The 23680-nt window shown below is 39.1% G+C and overlaps 1 protein-coding gene across 1 annotated transcript in view; it reads left to right on the top strand.

Moving 5' to 3' along the window:
• klhl29 (kelch like family member 29) overlaps nucleotides 1–23151 on the top strand; it is a gene marked incomplete at both ends in the record, with an annotated part of 157202 nt that extends 134051 nt beyond the window's left edge. Inside the window, 3 exon segments of the mRNA XM_083898757.1 lie at nucleotides 9858–10051; nucleotides 18840–18984; nucleotides 22968–23151. Of these exon segments, the coding sequence (XP_083754883.1) occupies nucleotides 9858–10051; nucleotides 18840–18984; nucleotides 22968–23151 (523 nt within the window).
• Between the last annotated feature and the right edge of the window lie 529 nt (nucleotides 23152–23680).

Genomic DNA, 23680 nt, shown 5'->3' with positions numbered 1-23680 from the left:
AGTTTTTCAAAAAAATTGTCAGATTTTGGACGACATAGTATAGTATGTCGTTTTTGTCAAATTTTGGACCAATTTTGTTTTTCAAAAAATGGTCAGAATTTGGACAAAATAGTGTAGTATGACATTGAGGTCAACAGCATAGTATAGTATGACGTTTTGGTCACATTTTGGGCTAAAAAATAAATTTCAAAAAAATTGTCAGATTTTGGGCGACATAGTATATAGTATGTCGTTTTTGTCAAATTTTGAACCAATTTTTTTTTTTTTAAATGGTCACATTTTGGACGACATAGTGTAGTATGACGTACTACATAGCATAGTATGACGTTTTTGTCTCATTTGGACCAAAAAAAACGTTTTCCAAAAAATTTGCAGATTTTGGACGACATAGTATAGTATGTCGTTTTTGTCAAATTTTGGACCAATATTTTTTTTCAAAAAATGGTCACATTGTGGACGACATAGTGTAGTATGACGTACTACATAGTATAGTATGACGTTTTTGTCTCATTTGGACCAAAAAAAAGTTTTTCAAAAAAATTGTCAGATTTTGGACGACATAGTATAGTATGACATTTTTGTCAAATTTTGGACCAAATATTTTTTTCAAAAAAATGGTCAGAATTTGGACAAAATAGTGTCGTATGACATTGAGGTCAACAGCATAGTATAGTATGACGTTTTGGTCACATTTTGGGCTAAAAAATAAATTTCAAAAAAATTGTCAGATTTTGGACGACATAGTATAGTATGTCGTTTTTGTCAAATGTTGGACCAATTTTTTTTCCCCAAAAATTGTCACATTTTGGACAACATATTGTAGTATGACGTACTACATAGTATAGTATGATGTTTTTGTCTCATTTGGACCAAAAAAAAGTTTTTCAAAAAAATTGTCAGATTTTGGACGACATAGTATAGTATGTCGTTTTTGTCAAATTTTGGACCAATTTTGTTTTTCAAAAAATGGTCAGAATTTGGACAAAATAGTGTAGTATGACATTGAGGTCAACAGCATAGTATAGTATGACGTTTTGGTCACATTTTGGGCTAAAAAATAAATTCCAAAAAAATTGTCAGATTTTGGACGACAGTATAGTATGTCGTTTTTGTCAAATTTTGGACCAATTTTTTTTTTTTAAAAATGGTCACATTTTGGACGACAGTGTAGTATGACGTACTACATAGTATAGTATGACGTTTTTGTCTCATTTGGACCAAAAAAAACGTTTTTCAAAAAAATTGTCAGATTTTGGACGACATAGTATAGTATGTCGTTTTTGTCAAATTTTGGACCAATGTTTTTTTTCCCAAAAATGGTCACATTTTGGACGACATAGTGTAGTATGATGTACTACATAGTATAGTATGATGTTTTTGTCTCATTTTGACCAAAAAAAACGTTTTTAAAAAAATTGTCAGATTTTGGACGACATAGTGTAGTATGTCGTTTTTGTCAAATTTTGGATACTGTGGTATGACATTAAGGTCAAAAACATAGTATAGTGTCTTTTGTCTGGGCAGTGTTTAGCTCAGATGGTAGAGCACCCATCCTTATCCCATGCGTTGAACCTATATACCTCTTTTCTGTCGACTCTGGTTCAAATCCCACACCAAGCGTTCTTTCCTGCATGTCATTCCCCACCTCTCTGTTCCTCGCTTTCTGCACTATACTATCCATTAAAAATAGTGTAGTATGACTTTGAGGTCGACGACATAGCATTGTATGACATTATGGGCTAAAAAATGGGCAGATTTAGGACGACATAGTGACGTTTTTGCCAAACTTTTGAGCAAAATCTTTTTTTCAAAAAAATGGTCAGAACTTGGACAAAATAGTGTAGTATGACATTGAGGTCGACAGCATAGTATAGTATGACGTTTTGGTCACATTTTGGGCTAAAAAATAAATTTCAAAAAAATGGTCAGATTTTGGACGACATAGTATAGTATGACATTGAGGTCAACAGCATAGTATAGTATGACGTTTTGGTCACATTTTGGGCTAAAAAATAAATTTCAAAAAAATTGTCAGATTTTGGACGACATAGTATAGTATGTCGTTTTTTGTCAAATTTTGGACCAATTTTTTTTTTCAAAAAAATGGTCAGATTTTGGACAAAATAGTGTAGTATGACATTGAGGTCAACAGCATAGTATAGTATGACGTTTTGGTCACATTTTGGGCTAAAAAATAAATTTCAAAAAAATTGTCAGATTTTGGACGACATAGTATAGTATGTCGTTTTTTGTCAAATTTTGGACCAATTTTTTTTTTTTTAAAATGGTCACATTTTGGACGACATAGTGTAGTATGACGTACTACATAGTATAGTATGACGTTTGTGTCTCATTTGGACCAAAAAAAACGTTTTCCAAAAAATTTGCATATTTTGGACGACATAGTATAGTATGTCGTTTTTGTCAAATTTTGGACCAATTTTTTTTTTCAAAAAATGGTCACATTGTGGACGACATAGTGTAGTATGACGTACTACATAGTATAGTATGACGTTTTTGTCTCATTTGGACCCAAAAAAACGTTTTTCAAAAAATTGTCAGATTTTGGACGACATAGTATAGTATGTCTTTTGTCAAATTTTGGACCAATTTTTTTTTCAAAAAATGGTCACATTGTGGACGACATAGTGTAGTATGACGTACTACATAGTATAGTATGACGTTTTTGTCTCATTTGGACCAAAAAGAACGTTTTCCAAAAAATTTGCAGATTTTGGACTGCAAATCCAGATTTTGGACGACAGTAAAGTATGTCGTTTTTGTCAAATTTTGGACCAAATTTTTTTCCCCAAAAATGGTCACATTTTGGACGACATAGTATAGTATGTCGTTTTTGTCAAATTTGGGATACTGTAGTATGACATTAAGGTCAACAACATAGTATAGTGTCCTTTGTCTGGGCAGTGTTTAGCTCAGATGGTAGAGCACCCATCCGTTGAACCTATATACCTCTTTTCTGTCGACTCTGGTTCAAATCCCACACCAAACGTTCTTTTCTGCATGTCATTCCCCACCTCTCTGTTCCTCGCTTTCTGCACTATACCATCCATTAATAGTGTAGTATGACTTTGAGGTCGACGACATAGCATTGTATGACATTATGGGCTAAAAAATGGTCAGATTTTGGACGACATAGTATAGTAGGACATTTTTGTCAAATTTTGGACCAAATATTTTTTTCAAAAAAATGGTCAGAATTTGGACAAAATAGTGTAGTATGACATTGAGGTCAACAGCATAGTATAGTATGACGTTTTGGTCACATTTTGGGCTAAAAAATAAATTTCAAAAAAATTGTCAGATTTTGGACGACATAGTATAGTATGTCGTTTTTGTCAAATTTTGGACCAATTTTTTTTTTTTAAAAATGGTCACATTTTGGACGACATAGTGTAGTATGACGTACTACATAGTATAGTATGACGTTTATGTCTCATTTGGACCAAAAAAAACGTTTTCCAAAAAATTTGCAGATTTTGGACGACATAGTATAGTATGTCGTTTTTGTCAAATTTTGGACCAATTTTTTTTTTCAAAAAATGGTCACATTGTGGACGACATAGTGTAGTATGACGTACTACATAGTATAGTATGACGTTTTTGTCTCATTTGGACCCAAAAAAACGTTTTTCAAAAAAATTGTCAGATTTTGGACGACATAGTATAGTATGTCGTTTTTGTCAAATTTGGGATACTGTAGTATGACATTAAGGTCAACAACATAGTATAGTGTCCTTTGTCTGGGCAGTGTTTAGCTCAGATGGTAGAGCACCCATCCGTTGAACCTATATACCTCTTTTCTGTCGACTCTGGTTCAAATCCCACACCAAACGATCTTTTCTGCATGTCATTCCCCACCTCTCTGTTCCTCGCTTTTTGTCAAAATTTGAACCAAATATTTTTTTCAAAAAAATGGTCAGAATTTGGAAAAATTGTGTAGTATGACATTGAGGTCAACAGCATAGTATAGTATGACGTTTTGGTCACATTTTGGGCTAATAAAATAATTAAAAAAAAATTGTCAGATTTAGGACGACATAGTATAGTATGACATTTTTGTCAAATTTTGGACCAAATATTTTTTTCAAAAAAATGGTCAGAATTTGGACAAAATAGTGTAGTATGACATTGAGGTCAACAGCATAGTATAGTATGACGTTTTGGTCACATTTTGGGCTAATAAATAAATTAAAAAAAAATTGTCAGATTTAGGACGACATAGTATATAGTATGGCGTTTTTCCCAAATTTTGGAGCAAATGTTTTTTTCAAAAAAATGGTCAGAATTTGGACAAAATAGTGTATTATGACATTGAGGTCAACAGCATAGTATAGTATGACGTTTTGGTCAGATTTTGGGCTAAAAAATAAATTTCAAAAAAATGGTCAGATTTTGGACGACATAATATAGTATGACGTTTTTTGTCAAATTTTGGACCAATTTTTTTTTTTTTTAAATGGTCACATTTTGGACGACATAGTGTAGTATGACGTACTACATAGCATAGTATGACGTTTTTGTCTCATTTGGACCAAAAAAAACGTTTTCCAAAAAATTTGCAGATTTTGGACGACATAGTATAGTATGTCGTTTTTGTCAAATTTTGGACCAATTTCTTTTTTTCAAAAAATGGTCACATTGTGGACGACATAGTGTAGTATGACGTACTACATAGTATAGTATTATGTTTTTGTCTCATTTGGACCAAAAAAAACGTTTTTCAAAAAAATTGTCAGATTTTGGACGACATAGTATAGTATGTCGTTTTTGTCAAATTTGGGATACTGTAGTATGACATTAAGGTCAACAACATAGTATAGTGTCCTTTGTCTGGGCAGTGTTTAGCTCAGATGGTAGAGCACCCATCCGTTGAACCTATATACCTCTTTTCTGTCGACTCTGGTTCAAATCCCACACCAAACGATCTTTTCTGCATGTCATTCCCCACCTCTCTGTTCCTCGCTTTTTGTCAAAATTTGAACCAAATATTTTTTTCAAAAAAATGGTCAGAATTTGGAAAAATTGTGTAGTATGACATTGAGGTCAACAGCATAGTATAGTATGACGTTTTGGTCACATTTTGGGCTAATAAAATAATTAAAAAAAAATTGTCAGATTTAGGACGACATAGTATAGTATGACATTTTTGTCAAATTTTGGACCAAATATTTTTTTCAAAAAAATGGTCAGAATTTGGACAAAATAGTGTAGTATGACATTGAGGTCAACAGCATAGTATAGTATGACGTTTTGGTCACATTTTGGGCTAATAAATAAATTAAAAAAAAATTGTCAGATTTAGGACGACATAGTATATAGTATGGCGTTTTTCCCAAATTTTGGAGCAAATGTTTTTTTCAAAAAAATGGTCAGAATTTGGACAAAATAGTGTATTATGACATTGAGGTCAACAGCATAGTATAGTATGACGTTTTGGTCAGATTTTGGGCTAAAAAATAAATTTCAAAAAAATGGTCAGATTTTGGACGACATAATATAGTATGACGTTTTTTGTCAAATTTTGGACCAATTTTTTTTTTTTTTAAATGGTCACATTTTGGACGACATAGTGTAGTATGACGTACTACATAGCATAGTATGACGTTTTTGTCTCATTTGGACCAAAAAAAACGTTTTCCAAAAAATTTGCAGATTTTGGACGACATAGTATAGTATGTCGTTTTTGTCAAATTTTGGACCAATTTCTTTTTTTCAAAAAATGGTCACATTGTGGACGACATAGTGTAGTATGACGTACTACATAGTATAGTATTATGTTTTTGTCTCATTTGGACCAAAAAAAACGTTTTTCAAAAAAATTGTCAGATTTTGGACGACATAGTATAGTATGTCGTTTTTGTCAAATTTGGGATACTGTGGTATGACATTAAGGTCAACAACATAGTATAGTGTCCTTTGTTTGGGCAGTGTTTAGCCCAGATGGTAGAGCACCCATCCTTACCCCATGTGTTGATCTTATATACCTCTTTTCTGTCGACCCTGGTTCAAATCCCACACCAAGCGTTCTTTCCTGCATGTCATTCCCCACCTCTCTGTTCCTCGCTTTCTGCACTGTACTATCCATTAAAATAGTGTAGTATGACTTTGAGGTCGACGACATAGCATTGTATGACATTATGGGCTAAAAAATGGGCAGATTTAGGACGACATAGTGACGTTTTTGCCAAACTTTTGAGCAAAATCTTTTTTTCAAAAAAATGGTCAGTATTTGGACAAAATAGTGTAGTATGACATTGAGGTCGACAGCATAGTATAGTATGACGTTTTGGTCACATTTTGGGCTAAAAAATAAATTTCAAAAAAATGGTCAGATTTTGGACGACATAGTATAGTAGGACATTTTTGTCAAATTTTGGACCAAATATTTTTTTCAAAAAAATGGTCAGAATTTGGACAAAATAGTGTGGTATGACATTGAGGTCAACAGCATAGTATAGTATGACGTTTTGGTCACATTTTGGACGACATAGTATAGTATGTCGTTTTTGTCAAATTTTGGACCAATTGTTTTTTTTCAAAAAATGGTCACATTGTGGACGACATAGTGTAGTATCACGTACTACATAGTATAGTATGACGTTTTTGTCTAATTTGGACCAAAAAAAAGTTTTTCAAAAAAATTGTCAGATTTTGGACGACATAGTATAGTATGTCGTTTTTGTCAAATTTTGGACCAATTTTTTTCCCCAAAAAATTGTCACATTTTGGACAACATATTGTAGTATGACGTACTACATAGTATAGTATGATGTTTTTGTCTCATTTGGATCAAAAAAAAACGTTTTTCAAAAAAATTGTCCGATTTTGGACGACATAGTATAGTATGACATTTTGTCAAATTTTGAACCAAATATTTTTTTTCAAAAAAATGGTCAGAATTTGGACAAAATTGTGTAGTATGACATTGAGGTCAACAGCATAGTATAGTATGACGTTTTGGTCACATTTTGGGCTAATAAAATAATAAAAAAAAAATTGTCAGATTTAGGACGACATAGTATATAGTATGGCGTTTTTGCCAAATTTTGGAGCAAATTCTTTTTTTCAAAAAAATTGTCAGAATTTGGACTAAATAGTATAGTATGACGTTTTGGTCACATTTTGGGCTAAAAAATAAATTTCAAAAAAATGGTCAGATTTTGGACGACATAGTATAGTATGACATTTTTGTCAAACTTTGGACCAAATATATATTTTTTTTAAAATGGTCAGATTTTGGACAAAATAGTGTAGTATGACATTGAGGTCGACAACATAGTATATTATGACGTTTTGGTCAAATTTTGGACCAAAATTCTTTTTATTAAAGAAATGGCCAGATTTTAGACAAAATAGTGTAGTATGACATTGTGGTCGACGACATAGTCTAGTATGACGTTTTTTCACATTTTGGACTATATAGTATAGTATGATGTTTTTTGCAAATTTTGCACCAAAAAAGTTTTCAAAATAATTGTCAAATTTTGGATGATATAGTATTGTATGTCATTTTTGTCAAATTTTGGACCAAAAAGAAGTTTTAAATAAAATTAACACATTTTGGACGACATAGTATACTATTTAACAGTAAAGATGCATTATTTTTAAAAGCAGAAGAGTCTTTCTTTCTTTTTTTCCTTTAATCTTTTCTCATTGTGGGCAGCTGTTTTACAGTCGTCCTTTTGGCTTTTTGTCCAGCCCCAATCAGCTTCACTTAGCAGCGTCTGACCCTTACGTTTCTGAACCTCCCTCGATGTGGTCCGAGTGGTAATTATATCTGCCAGAGAATAAGACACGTGTTAGTTCTTCTATCGCAGTGGGGCTCAGCTACTCAACCTGATGCTGGTGTGTGTGTCTGTGTGTCTGTGTGTGTCCATGTTTAAACTGTGCTAATTGGCACACTGAGTGTTTTGAGTCCACCTTTCCCAGAGTCTCTTCTGTGTGACTTTCTCAGACTGCCAGTCAATATCAACCCATTCCCTCAGCAGCTGTTGCCAAGGACATGATCAGACCCCCAAAGAGAATATTCCCAAAGGCTAATTCGCTCATCTCCTCTCACACACTTTATCTTGCAGCCCTTTTTCAGGAAGCTGGATGCAGCCGGTGCTTCTAGGCGTCATTTATATGTAGCCTAACTTCAAATGCTGCAGTCGCTGCAGCAGTGAGGCCCGAAAAACATCATCATGATTTTCTATGTCTTTGACAAGTGCTTTGCTTGGAAAATTAATCAGAGAAAAAAAAAAGACGCACATGCACACATTTGACAAAACACCTAATTAAGTTCGTTGACCCTTGTGGAAAAACATGCTTCAAAAAGAACGATGTAGGTGTGAACTTCATTAAAACTTTAGTGTTTGAAAAGGCTTCTTATCCTGTGGAATGATGGGTATGGTTTTTCATGTACAGTAAAGGTGTTTTTCTCCCATAACAAAGATACAACCTTGATTAAGGAGGCTCTCTGTAGTCTGAATGGATGTGGTGTTTGGATGTGCCTTTTTAATCACAGTTCCACAATCTGCCTACGGCTCTTTTAATGAGGCCTACTCCAGTTGGACGGCTGTCGGCGTGGCTGCTTTGATCAGTGGCCCATGGACACAGGATTGCACTCTAACACGCTGCACTAATGACACACAAACACAAAGTCTGAACACACACATGCTGCACACACACTAAACACAAATGCAAATTATAGAAATATACTTACAAACGCACCCAAACCCTCAACCTCTGACAAGGGCACAGTGCTGTGGAACAGAGTTTTGTTGTCATGAAGCCCTGTTGTGTCAGACCCTTTCATCTGACTGAGGCTGTTTGTGTCGGTTTGGGTCGGCTGAGTTTTAGGCTCAACGCTGGAGTCGTTGCCAAACAGAGGCTCAGCGAGGAAGGTCCAAAGCTCAGCACTGACACACAGCCCAGCTCTAGAGACTAATGGCTTGTAGCTCCCAACATATGTTGCTTTGTGTAATTGCTTTAATTGCTGTCATTGTACGTAATGGTTGGTCTTTTTCATCTTCCCTGGTGGTGTAGGCATTCTGCTAATTACATCTGTCAGGCCTGCAGCTAAAACGAGCATTTCATTGTGAATTCAGACCAGTGGGAACTTAAAGCCCAGTGTTTCTGCATACTGATCCATCCTAATGTCTAAAGGAGCGGTATCACAGGTCATTCCTCCCTGCTTAACAAGCACTGCACTCTCAGTAGACCACATGGAATTCATCCTATGTTCATCCAGTAATGTGCAATACCATTGTTTACACTGTATGTATATGTTCTGGTTAGTCACTCTCTATATTGTATTTAATATATTTTTTACATTTTTATATTCCTGTTAAAATGCATGTTTATTATTTACTATCTTTACTTTTGACTGTCTTCAATGTTAATAAAGGATTTTCTTATCTTAGTTTTAAAATCATTTAGATTATTGGGAATATCTGATTGCTTAATTATTGGTAAACAATTGATTTTTTTTTGTTTGTTATTGTCTTATGTTGATCAGATTCTAACTACCTTATTTGTGGTGAATCCATTACCACAAGGTGGCAGCAGCAAGTGTGTAGTTAGGGGACTTTTGTGGAATTAGAGAGATTTCTTGAATGCATCTTGGAGTCGCTCCTCTCAGCTCAACATGCGGTGAACCCTGCATTGCTTTCACTGGCTCTCATGCTCTACCGTTTGGAGTGGAGAATTACCACTCAAATAGAAAAATGGTGTCTGATTTCGAAATGTTTTCCTTGCTTATCTTGTTTCTCTTGATTTTTTTTGGACATTTGAAAATAAGCAAATGCTTTCATCATGTACAAAAACTCAAAACATTTTTTTTTTTTTTTTCACAGATACGACACCATCACCAACCAGTGGGAAACAGTGTCTCCTCTGCCAAAGCCAGTCCATTCTGCAGCTGCCACAGTGTGTGGAGGGAAGGTGTACGTGTTTGGAGGTGTGAACGAGGCCGGCCGCTCTGCTGGTGTCCTCCAGTCCTACGTGCCACAAAGCAACACCTGGAGTTTCATTGAATCCCCCATGATAGGTAAGACAGGTGATGGCACCCGTTGCTTTGTGTCACAGGATCACGGGCACATTCTTTCACACACAAAGCGACGAGACATTATGTCACCGGGGATGTGTTGCCATTGTTACCATCGCTGTTTGTAAGCTGTTGTTTCCTATTTTAACCAGTGTGTGTGTGTGTGTGTGTGAGGAGATGGTTTGTCCTCCCTCATTACGCCTTAACATTTGAAGAGGAACAACCTCAAAATATTCAAATTAATGCATGTTTGTTTTTGAAGGCAAAATATATTTTAAAAAATGGGAGCAACACTGATGAAACCATTTACACGGTTCATAAACGCAGACCATTACATCCATGCATTCCTCACATGTTTCATCATCACCGGTATCTCGTTGGTATCTCATGAGAGAGCAACACGTTGGCTTTGGGTCTTCATTAAGGTTGCCTGGTTACCTAGCAACAATGTTGTCCTAACTCTCCCCCCCCCTTGAACACCATCTCATGTACTTGACTTGGCCTGTTGAAACCATAAAGTCCCCGATTGCTTTTCTGCAGGCACCACATTGTCAAATAGTAGATGTTTTTTGTGAGACTGAGCCTCGTGAAGCCTCTGCACATCACACACAGGGATTCCCATACAGGCGCGGACATCCCATTTTTTTTGAAGTACTTGTCAGTTTTATGGAGGATATATAATATTACAAAACCTACAAATGTAGTTTTTATATTTTTTGTGTGGGAAAATGTTGACCTGTGTTTGTGTAAACGGACTAAAAGTAACCTTTATGACATTTCCACCGCAAAGTAAGAGCGGTATGACTATAAATATACTGTAAATCCATATAATCCACTATGACCATTTATCTAAATATGACCTTTCCATCCCTGTTGTTGTTGTCCCTCTTATTATCCTACTCACTATTTGCCATTTTTCTTCCCGTATGATTGCCCTTTCACTATAATGTGAAGACCATGTTTGAAATATGAAAGGTGGGTCTGGCTGTAGCTCTCGACGTGTATTTGGCCAAACTGCACTTATTCACCCAACAAACCTGCAGCCACATTCCAGCCAAAGCCGCCAGGGACTTGTGAAGGATGCAGCACCACAGGAAACACTTTAACCAAGCTGCCATAACTCAAGGTAGCAGGAAAAAAAACACAGGCTCAGTGAGCAGATTCAAACCCTGACAGTTGTGTTCACAGTGGAAAAGATCCACAGGCAGGTTAGAAGCAGCATTTGGAGGATGACTGACTCTCTGTTTCACATCTGGGCCAGACAAAAGCCTATTGCACAAACTTAACCTTCAAGAGTAATTGTGTTCAGAAAAATAATTAGCAGTTCTCTTGTGCAGAACGATACTGAAAGGTTTAAGGAAAGTAGGAGAGGTGTAATGTTTAAAAGTAAAAGAAAATGCAGCCCCGTCACATTTAAGCCTCGCTAATTAACACAATACCTCGCATGATTCATTTCTTACCAAAAAATAAAATAAAAACAGTAATTTGCTGATTTATTTGGGTGAACGTGAATCTGAACAATTTCCAGCAAATTAAATTCCACGGTGAACAATTTTCTAATGCTGCAATATATGCAACAATATTTTCATTCCAAAAAAAAAAAAGAAGCAAAAAACACATTCATTTAGATGAATTCTCCACGCTAATATAAATGCTATATTTGATGCTGGATTACCCCCATTTTGATATTCTGGCACATGATGGATACTCGGGGAAAAGAGCTGTTCTTAGAAAACAGCAACAGTCAGGAAGAGAAACACACACACACACACACACACACACACACACACACATGCAGCTGTCATTTTAAGGACTTTTGCAGTGACTTCGATTCATATAACCAGTTACTGTCTGACCTTAAGGATCTGTGCCGCAGGTGCACCCATGGTCATTTGTTGTGGAAATAACACACAACTCCTTATATGGACATTCTGGGGGCGTGTCCTTTATAGGTCACACATTCAGGCTTCTTCTTACGTGTATGTTGAGTCAAAGTTATGACTCATTTTATATCACATTTTTAGTTGTTGATATAAGAAGTCACAAAATAGAAGGTTTTTCTTCAGTGAAAACTGTGACGTATATAAGACATTCTATATTGCACATTCTATATACTGTATATTTAAACATGTTTAACGGGTTAAACATAACAGTTACTGAGGAATTGAGTTTTTGCCTGATGAGGACCAAGTCTCCATGAGGACAACCGGTCCTGACAGGGTCTGTGTTTATGCCAGAAAAGGGTCCTAACGAGGGAACAAATACAAGGATATACACACACACACACACTCTGACAAGAAGTTGTTGTGTCATTCATTAGAGGCACCGGCACAGAGGCTCCGCACTTCATTCAGCGATGTGGCCCAGAAACTTGCGCTCTGTTATTAGTGCCTTCTTAGAGATTGAGACTACTATGAGCGAAAATGATGATTATGTAAGCACGGGTGTTTGGGGTTGAGCGCTGAAATGTATTTATGGGCTGCCAGAGGAATAATGAGAGAAAAGTCGTGAGAGACACACAATATATATACACACACAGAAATGCAGACACCCAACCACTGCTTACCACATATCAACCATACATCCCCCCGGGGGCACAGGTACACAGCACATGAATTATGTAACGAGCCAGGAGGTTTTTCTCCGCGTACGCGTGTGCCTGTGCACATACGTACGCGGTGTTTGTCTTTTTCTTTAAATGTGAGAGTGTCTGTGTATGTGTGTGTGTGTGTGTGTGTGTGTGTGTGTGTGTGTGCAAGACAGATGTAGACAGACACACCATCATCTGTCAGGGTGTAGATGGGCCGACGTCTGACAGCCAACGAGCCAGAAGATAATGGACGGGTTTAGTGCTTCCTGTGAAATTGGGCCGGCGATGATTTTAGTGAGCGGGTGGGGAGCACTTCTCGATCAACCCCTCTGCCTTCCTCCATCACTCTCCCCCTCTAATCTCCCTGTTCATCTCTCTCTCTCTCTCTCTCTCTCTCTCTCTCTCTCTCTCTTCAAGCCCCCCCTCCGTCTCTCTCTCACTTTCTCCGCCTCCACCCGCACACCTCTCCCCTCTGTCTCTCAGCGCCGTCTTATCGACTGACACACATACAGCTGTGTACGTTTCCTGCATCTGCGCACCTGTGTGTGTGTGTGTGTGTGATTCCCCACTGCTCGGGCCGTCTCCCACATGTGCTGCAAATGGGTTTCACAAACACTTATCAGGACTGACTTCCCATCGCTTGCAGAATGAAAAATAATATTACTTGTGCCAAAAATAGTCAAAGTCTATTGAGATGCACGCGGTGTCTCTGCGGCCTTTCGTTCATCCATACCTTCCTTTGTCTTCGGTATCTGTCTGCTGAGCAGCGTATGTTCTGAAACACTGGGGCATAATTGAGCACCCACACGTGCAGTTAACTATTCATGAAGCCTCATTGCTTTTCTTGGAAGGTCAGCTCGCTCAAATTACTAAAATGTCTTTCTGATTTCAGTCTCCTCTCACCCTGATACCACAGAGGTGGAAGGACTTTTCTTTTTGTGGCACCAAAAACATCTCTTTTAAAAATGTCCTCGCTACACTGAATAAGCAACATACTTCTTTAGATGTTGCACAAATTAGTTTTGTTTGATGAGTGAAAATGTTAATTCATGTTGGCCTTACTTATTGAATAACTCATCAAAGTAAATTGGTGACCACTATGAACGAAACATGCATCCAAACACACTGGCTTTTGGAGTTTTCCTGTAAATTCAAAGTCACAGTCTTGAAAGCGTCCTCAAGCAAAGGTCAGGAACATTATTATTTCATCTATTTATATTATACCAGATATTATATGACTAGACATTAAAAAAAAAAAGAAAAGCAATGGAATTTAAAATACAAAAAAATAAGTCCGGGTCCGTATAGGACAGTGTCTGGGTTCAGATCCAGGCCTTATTTTACCCATTAGTGACCTCTGCTTCAGCAACACAAAACATCAAAACCACACAGTCTTTTTCCACAAAAACTCAGCGGCGCTCCACCCCCCATTGTTCACCCAGCGTGTGTTCACCCAGGTGAGAGACAGGATCAGCTTGAGGGGACAAAAAATCGTGGAAGCTCCATGCCCCCATCGCTCTGTCGGGAAAAATGCACTGCAAAAAAAAAAGAAAAAAAGAACTGTAAATGACGTAGCGGACAACAGTTTAGAGGAAGAGGAGGCCAAAGTGACAACGTAAGAGAGGTGAAGAAGGTGTTTCCATAGTTACGTAATTGGAAATGTTCCCTCCACCCGATCTCCATCATAGTGAATAAAATACATTATCGCCCTTCTACTCTTTTGGCCTGTCATTTCAAAGGCTGCTCTTATTCACCTCACACCACATAAAAGGACATTGTGTGGAGGGGGAAAAAAAAGCCTTTGCTGCTCCAATTACCTTGTTGTAATCTTATCTAAGCTTCTGGCTACGAGAACTGAAGCCTCTTTGTCCCACTTCTCCTGCTGCCTCATGCTCTCTGGCAGGACGAGGGACGTAGGAGAGGAAACCCGGCACCTCGTCCTCCATCTTTGTTTTTTTTTTGTTTTTTTTTAAGGAGAATATCTTGTTTATTCCTAAGTCTGTCTCTTCCATCGGTGACTGATGGAACACCACAGTGTCAGTGCAATGTCATGGCTTCATGATAAAAACTGCTGTTTGGGAGTCTTTTTCAGAGAAGCCATTATTAACTAGATCTGTACAGTAATGGTTTGACTGTTTGTGTTTGTGTTTGTGTTTCAGTGATACAAAATCAGACATGTGTTCTCTACGATGCAGGAATCAGATCAAAAAGGATGTGAAGGGGAAGAACAAGGTGTTTGTTTAGAACAGAAGCCACACATTTCATCATAGGTGTGTGTGTGTGTGTGTGTGCGTGTGCGTGTGTGTTTTTACCCATTTGCTCGTCCTTGACCTCAGCCTCAGGGGTCCCAGACGTGGTGACTAAGCTGTTTTATCAGGAGAAGCCGTGTTAGCCCATGTTACCCTGCAGGCACAGCTGTAGTTCTATCACGGCCATGTGTTGAAACCGTGTTTTTGGTGTCGTTTTCGCTTCACTTTGTGAATTTTTAAGTCCAGTGTGGTCAGTGATGGATTCCTTTCTAACCTGAGAGCAGCAAATCCAGACAGAATCTATTTTGAAAAGCCCGGTTTGTCTGAGGATTAAAGAGTTTTTCAGCTGACAGAGACAATACGTGCAGACTCTTTACGGCGCCGTTTCATCAGAAATGGCTCGTTTTCTGCATTGACGGCCAGGGCATCGGAGCAGAAGCAAAGTGCTCAAGAGATCTTGAAACCCGACAGTCGTCCTTTGAGGCTTGGCTGTTGAGAATGAGATTTACCTGTCTGGTAGTTCTCCAAGCTCTCAAACCCACTACTTACAGTTGGTCCACAAAAGAGAGGATGAGTAAGGAAGAAAAAAAAAAAAAAAGAGTGTTTTCCTTTGAGAGCATCTTATTATTATTCTGCCTCAGGTGCAGAGCAGAGAAAAATGAGTGTTCTGTGTTTAAGGGAACGAACACAAAACATCATGTACACACACACACACTTAGACACACACGCCATAAAAGGCTGGCAGCGGCAGTGAAGAAAGTAAAAGAAACATGTCAGGCAGAATGAGAAGTGGACTGTCGTCATGTAAATGATCACAGTGCAGTAAGAGAACATAGGAAACAACATGGAGTTATTTATAATAATGGCTGCAGTTCATGGGTAATGATGGCTTCATGTATCAGTTGGTCTACCCAACAGTGAAAGGTCCCATATCATGCAAAATCAACTTTTTTATCATTTAAATACTTATATTTGGGACTCTGGAGGTCCTATCAGTCCACAAAGTGTGAAAAAATATGTTTTTGTGGTCCTCCTCGGCCTTAAGTACAGGAGATGAAACACATGATGCTGACTTCCGTGCTCATTGGGACGTCACAATGCGCTAAATTCCTGGTATTGTTGTCTCGCGGAGCTCCGCTTTGTCCGTGAAACACGCGAGAGTGCTGGCGAGGGCAACGAAGTCCGTGAAAAGTTCTATTCTTGTCTCCACAGTGCAGCACAGAGTTCTACACAAACTTCCAGCCTCAGAGGATTTATCTGTCCAGTGGATACATGTTATATATGACGGCAATGTGTCTCCTGGCGCCTGCAAATGATCACTTTTACAAATGCTAACTGCTGTTAGCTCCCAGTAGCCTCTGTGGCTGATGTCATTTTCTGTCACTTAAGTTTCGTTTTACTGAACAGGGCTGTTTTATAGGGCTGCACACTTGACAACAAAATATCAAAATATCAAAATTGCAATATCCAAATCAAAAGACTATGGTAATTACTTCCTGAAGAGGAAATTGGGTTTTATTTGTTGACAAATATCAAATATTGATCATTTTGATAAAAAAAAAAAATTGTGATAATGACTGTCCAATTAATTTCAATGTGATCTTTGAACAGTGTCATGCAGCTCACTGTGACACTGTGATGTCGGTCCGTGTGCAGTTATCAGTCTAAATGTCCACAGCCCTTGGATTTATGACCAAACTAGGGAACACACTCAGAGAGAGTTTAAACCTCAGCCAAGGCTGCACAACGTCCCGCAGTGCCAGCATGATCGAGATATGGATTTCGACCAACATCAATCCAAAACGATATGTCATATAATGTGACATTATTAGGAGATATCGAAAATGTCCTTTGTTTTGCAAAGCTTAAAATGACTTCGAATAAATCCTGAATCTGTCCTTTACTTTTCGAGATATTCAGCTCACAAACGGACAGACAGATAGACAGTGTTATGACTTTAGACACGACACTGGTGGACTCAAATGCACCACTCAAAAACAATGACAACAATGTTTTAACAAAAAGTTTACGAGGCAAAAATATCAACATGAGGCACTCACAAGGAGGCTCAAACAAAATTTGAAAATCAATAAACCAAATCCTAGAAACATGAAGATCTGGCTAGAACTTCTTGACAACTGAACCAGACGAACTAGCAACAAGACAATGGGAAACAAGGACTATTTATACAGGAGGTTAGTGAAAACAGGTGAAACCAATCAGGGGCGGGGCAGACAGGAAATCACACAAAGGGAGGAAGTCAGGGTCTGAAACGAGGGGGAAAGATACATATACAAAATAAAACAGGAAGTGCACAATAAGACGAGACCTGAGTGACTAAACTTAAAGGCCCCATATGTAAGAATGTGGCCAAAAACGGTTACTCCACTCAAATTCAAACTATCGAGCTCGGCAGCTGAGACTCTACTGACTGAAATAATTGGTAGACCGCAGTAGGTGGCGCCACATTATTTCAAAACATAAACACAATTTGCAGTCTGCAAAAGATTTTTTTTAATCTGAATATTTTGTCTGTACTGTTGTTGTTGGTGAGTTCAGTTTGTTATATGAACATTATTCCTGAGTCTCTGTGACATATTAGGAGGATTTTATGGCCAGTTGCTTTAGATTTATTACATAATGCACCTTTAACAAACACGGCCAAAAATGTAACCTAAAATAACAGGGTTAGTGCTCATTAGTGAGTATTTTTATTCTTAATACAACAAAAACATCCACTGGTGAACAGGTGAACATTGAGCTTATTACAGCTTCACAGAGCTGCTGCGATGACTGTATAGCCTCCCAGTGCTGTTGTTATGTAGAACATTATAGGCATATACTTACATACATATACATATACATATACGCAGAGCGGCTCATTCACAAAGCGAGTGTGTGATGAACGGCATCCCCCACCCTCGTCTCCAGAGGCGATCTGTTAATTAAACATGTCTCTCAGCAGCCGGACTAAAGGCGGCGGTAATGGGAGGTGGTTCACTAAACAACAGAAGCGTTGGGGACTCCCATCACCATTATTAGGGCGTCAGACTCTACTCTCCCTCCGTTGCCCGTCGCCTCCTATGAGGTATGTGTGCGTCCGTTGTGGCAACAAACAGTGAGGACGGCAGCTCATGGCCAAGTGTGGGTACATTATTCATGCTGCTTGTAAATTGGCCAGCTGCATTCTGCACAAGAGAAATCGCTCCGAGTTTGAAATACACTTCCTCTTCCCCACACAGCGGGGTCTGATGCTCTCACGCTGCAGGTTTCCAGTGGCACCATTCTACACAAACCGCTGTTTCATTCTGTTTCCCATCCATCCATAATTCTTCCACGCTCCTACTTCAATGCCTCTTTTTATTTCTTTTCCTCATGTGCTGTACACTGTATAAGATTGAATTATATAGTATGCACAGTATGCCACCTGTTTACTCATGTGTTACCAATGCATGTGCGAGGGTTCTTCTCTTTTATTTATTTTTGCATCGTGCATTGTGAATCTGTAGAGGTGCCAGAGGGCGTAATGCAATTGTGAATTATTGGGACTATTGGTAACTCGTATATTGTAGCCAAGCCCAAACATATTTTCGGAGCAGAAACCAATAAAACCAGCAGTGATTTATGAACTCTGTTTTTTTTTACTGGTTTGCCATCTATTCTGTTTTTTTTTTTTATGTGTGTTTTTTTTTTTTTTTTACTTCCAAAGCAATCTTGTGAATGGCACATCTGTAAAGAGATAAGGAGAATGTTGATGATAATTTTTTGCATGCAGCCTGGGGACTGCAGGAAAAAGAATAGAGGGGAAGAAAATAAATTGAGACCATTATACTGAATGGAAAATTCTGCTGTGTGAGAGAATGGCATGCAAACAATGGTTGAGATTTACCAAAAAGCTCTGTGTCTCTCTTCCTTCCTCCCTTCCTTCCCTCTTTCTCTTTCATATCTTTAGATAACAAATACGCTCCTGCTGTGAGTCTAAACGGCTTTATATTCATCCTGGGAGGAGCCTATGCTCGAGCTACCACTATCTATGACCCAGACAAAGGCAACATCAAGGCTGGTCCCAACATGAATCACGCTCGGCAGTTCTGCAGGTAAGAGATTATTAAGGTAGCGGCACTACTTGTAAGGAAAATCCCCACCGTGGTGGTTTTGAAAGGATTTTTTTTTTTTTATATATAATTAAATTGTGCACTTTCAAAAGCGTTAATATTGTTGCACGGCCTCGAAAGATATGAAAATTCAATCTTGGTAATCTGTAAGTCATTGTGTTTTAACAAGGGTAAGTGGTTGCACAGAGGAAAATATATTCGGGAACGGAAAAAGTCACATGGATTTTTAGTTTTGAAACTTCTCCCCAGGTGAAAAACAATAAAGCTTTCGAACTCACCAACTCACTCACTCCCGCTCTCGCTTTATCCTCCACATGAGGGTCAATCCTGGCTGACAGAGGGTGAAAGACGGGGTACACTCTGAAAAGATCACCGGTCCATCACAGCACCAACACACAGAGATGAACCAGCATTCAATCTCACACTCACGGTCAATTTAGAGTGTCCAATTTACCTAATCCCCAAATCTGCATGTTTTTGGACGGTGGGAGGAAATCCACACACACATGGGGAGAACATGCAGACTCCATGCAGAAAGGCCCTTGTTCTGGCCCAAGTCATGAACCCCAGGTCGTCTTGCTGCAAAGGCAACAGTGAAACAAGACCCATCTGATAAAAAATATAAAGTCAGCTTGATTTAATCTGCTCTTTTTAAGCATTTAGCCTTGCATTTACCTAAAACTATTAACAGAACAGCTAGTTGTATTTTCCATATTAGTTTTAAGCTTTAATAGAATTTGTAGAGACATAATGGCTGATAAAGTGAGATAAATGGAAATGAAAAACAATGGGATCATGTCTTTAATATCCATGTCAGGTCAAGTCACTGAAGTGTGCAGTTTGCAGGATAATGAGCTCAGCTCTCTCGGCCCAACTGGGTTTTATTTTATTTTTTTATTTGTGTTATTGCAAAAGAAAGAAAGAAAGAAAGATAAGGCAAATAAATGTGAGATACATTTGGGAAGCAATTACAGACAGTGATCTTATGTGCAGAATGTATATCATAAATCATGTTGTCAGAGTTATTGATAAGCTGCAGCAGGCCACGCCAGGCAGCTGTTCTGCTACATTTAACTAAGTCTGACACAGGAGAGGGAGAGATGGTGGAGGGAGGGGGGGCGAACAACACACACACACACACACACACACACACACACACACACACACACACACACACACACACACACACACACACACACACACACGCACACAAAGAAAGAACTGCTTAAGGAGAAAATGCTCAGGAACAGCACTATCTGCAGTGCATGCTCTTACACAGAAGATGAAGTCTAGCAGGTCATGGTGCAGGAGAGCTGATATTCTCCCCTCGCTGCGTCCAGCCCTCTGCAGACCTGCACCTCCCTTCTGTTTATGAAGGAGAGAAACTCCAGGCTTCGCCCCGCGCTCCCTTCCACTTTGGATCAGCTGTGTTTTCTCTCCAAAGGGGATTTAGGCTTCATGTTATAATCTTTTTTCTTTTTTTTTCACTCCCAGCAGTGTTGTTGAATTTCTGAAGTAGGACTACATGTTTATTTTGCCTCGACCTCACTCAGTGTGTGTGTCTGTGCGTGCACCTTATGTAAATGCAGATCGTTGCAAAACCCCAATAGGAGTACAAAGCCCTAATCAGCTTATAGTCCAAGTTTTAATCCTCTCTGCACACAAACCCCTGTTTCTGTTTCTCATATCAAATGAGCACATTTTCTACAGATATTTGCTTTTTTCATTAGTTCTCGATTTTGCCCCGGAAGAGAGAAAAGTAATGCGTGTGGTATCTTACTCCCTCCTAACTTACACAGTTTGATTGATGTGACGTAATCACAGGGCGTGGCCCCCGCAGCGAGACAGTCAGCATGTTTGCGGAGACGTCGTCGTTCCGTCTGTGGCTTTGTTGTCTGATTTTCCCTGCTGCTGTGACGCATACTGCAGCGATCGCATATCAAAGCCACACATGCTTACATTCGCCTACCTCTCATCCTGACACTGATAACCCCTCATTATTATTTGGGCCAAAACTGATGCGTTTGTTGGCTTAGCATTAAGCCTGCAAACAGGGGGATACTGTTCGTCAAAATCCACCGACCAGCTCTTCTAAAGCTCGCTAATTAACTCAGTAAATCATGTTTGTGTAATGCAGACACAAACTGATGTAGAATAAACAATTCTGCTTTAATGAGGGTCATGTGTCCAGATGCTCCCTTTGCACTGAGTAGTTGCTCGGCAACCAACGGCCACAAGGATGTTATTGATTATGGTCAAGAAATGCAATCTAAGAAGGTGATTTCTTTTCTTCTTTTTTTGTTTGTTAGAACTTTCTTGATCCAATAATTTTACTTCCCCCCCCCCATTACGGCTCTAAACGCTGTAGTTTCAAGGCCAGGACATTATCTGGCGCTGTAATGCTGTACCAGAAATACAGCAGAAAAAGGAGTATGGACATGGAGAATGTCCATAAAGCTGCGTACAAACTCCAAACCCATGTGGCTCAATGACATGCAAACATTAAAATGCAAAAGTAGCTTTTTGTGATTTTTTTTTTCCACTCTTGAACCATACATCCATCCATTATCTACAGCTTTATCCTCCACATGAGGGTCACGGGGGGTGGTGTGCCAATCTCAGCGAACATAGGGCGATAGGCTGAGTACACCCTGGACAGATTGCCAGTCCATCACAGGGACACATATAGAGACAAACAACCATTCACTCTCACACTCACAGTCAATTTAGAGCAGGGTTTCTCCACTCCTGGTACTGGGGAGCAACTGTCCTGCACGTTTCAGGTGTTTCTCTAAAAACCTGATTCGCCTGGTCAAGCGGTCAGCTCGTCAGTATAAGCTCTGCTGATGCCTGATAACGACCCATTTATTTGAATTTATTTGAGTCAGAGCAGGGAAATACCTAAAACATGCAGGACAGTGGCTCCCCAGGACCAGGAGGGAGAAACCCTGATTTAGAGTGTCCAATTTACCTAATCCCCAAATCAGCATGTGTTTGGACTGTGGGAGGAAACTGGAGAACCCAGAGAAAACCCACACACACACGGGGAGAACATGCAGACTACATGCAGAAAAGTCAACTCTAGAACCAGTTTTCCCAAAACGCTGGATTAAAAAGCCAGTACCATACAAAGGTTTTGTGGATTCTCCTTAAACTTGTTCTTATGTGTACAGGTCCTTGAACAAATCATTTAAGGCCTAAAATATATTGTGGGTTGACCTTATCTGACATGTATGTAGTAAAATCAAAGACTTCAGAACAAGACTCCAGCATAAACCTCTCTTATTGACATACAGCTGTACATGTGGGCAGATAATAGCAAAATAAAAAAAGTGAACTAGCCACAATATCAGTGTATTTGTAAATTGCGCTGTTTTGTTTTGACAGCATTAATATTTTAATTTAAAAGCGTATATGCGATATGTTCGAGGGAGAAACGTGAGTTGTTGACACCCAGCATTTTGTAAATGTTCAGGCAAAACAAGCTCGTTCAGTTTGTCTGGGCTGAAATAAACCATGGGAATAAATGTTCGAAAAACAAAGAAACACGAGCAGCTCTCGGCCATTTTAATTTTGTCAAAGTAGCACTCGGAAGAAAAAAAGTTTGGAGACCTCTGCTTTAGTCTGACTGAATTTAAAAAGAAGACAGTCTTCTGGTTGCTGTTTGACCAACAGGTCAGCTGTTTCAGACATCAGCTGCAACCAAGCACCTTTTGGAAAGTAATATCTGTCAGTGTCCACTCATATGTGCTGTGCTTTATCATCCATTTTTCTCTAAATTGGAAGATATTTTACTAATCTGACATCACGTTCTACCGAAGAAAACCTGAAATTAGTGATTGAGACCAGTACCAGTAGTAGAAATAGGCTTAGTTTCCCCATAAATGTCCATTCAAATGAAGTTGTTGAACTATTCCTTAAAGGATTCAAACTGACTAAAACAAATGTGATGTGTGTTCATGCAGCGCTGTGGTTTTGGACGGGAAGATCTACTGCACTGGAGGCATCGTGAGCAGCGAGGGCCCGGTCCTTGGCAACATGGAAACGTTCGACCCTTGCACCAACACGTGGACGCTGCTGCAGTCGCTGCCGTGCCCGCTCTTCAGACACGGCTGCGTGGTCATCAAAAAGTACATCCAGAGCGGATGAGGTCGGCCCCCAAACCCCCCCCCCCGCAACCTTCTCACACTCGGTCGATGCCAAACACCAGCTGGGCTCCGGTTGTGGGACAACATGCGGCGGCCTGTGGCGGCGGCGACGGCGGCGGCAGCGCGGGGCACAGTTGTCGTCTGCCGCTCAGCAACCTCTGGACGCCAGCATCCATTCACCACATTACCCGTCCCACTCTCCAAACAGTCCTGTGCAGAATGTACCCATGTTCAACTACTCGGCCATGTCAGGTGGCGTTGCCTAACCTCCAGTACTGTATGTGTCATGGTAGTAGTTCATCCTCTCATCCAACAGGCACGGGGACTCTTAGTCATTTAAAAGCTCCTTGGTTGGTTGTTTTTTTTGTCAGTTCTTTCTTTTCCTGATCTAAACTCACCTCATTGTTTTCTTTAACGAAGCCGACTCGGTGCAGAGAAAGCCATTGCAAGTGAAGATCCTTGTCTCTTTTCAAACTGTGTCTTGATTTATAGTCCTTCATTACTGAGCGCAGTGTCTTTGTGTTGTATGA

Source organism: Microchirus variegatus (genome assembly GCF_963457635.1).
Source record: "Microchirus variegatus genome assembly, chromosome: 12".
Lineage (NCBI taxonomy): Eukaryota > Metazoa > Chordata > Actinopteri > Pleuronectiformes > Soleidae > Microchirus > Microchirus variegatus.
The sequence above is the reverse complement of the archived record's forward strand: the minus strand, read 5'-3'. Positions and strand labels throughout refer to the sequence as shown.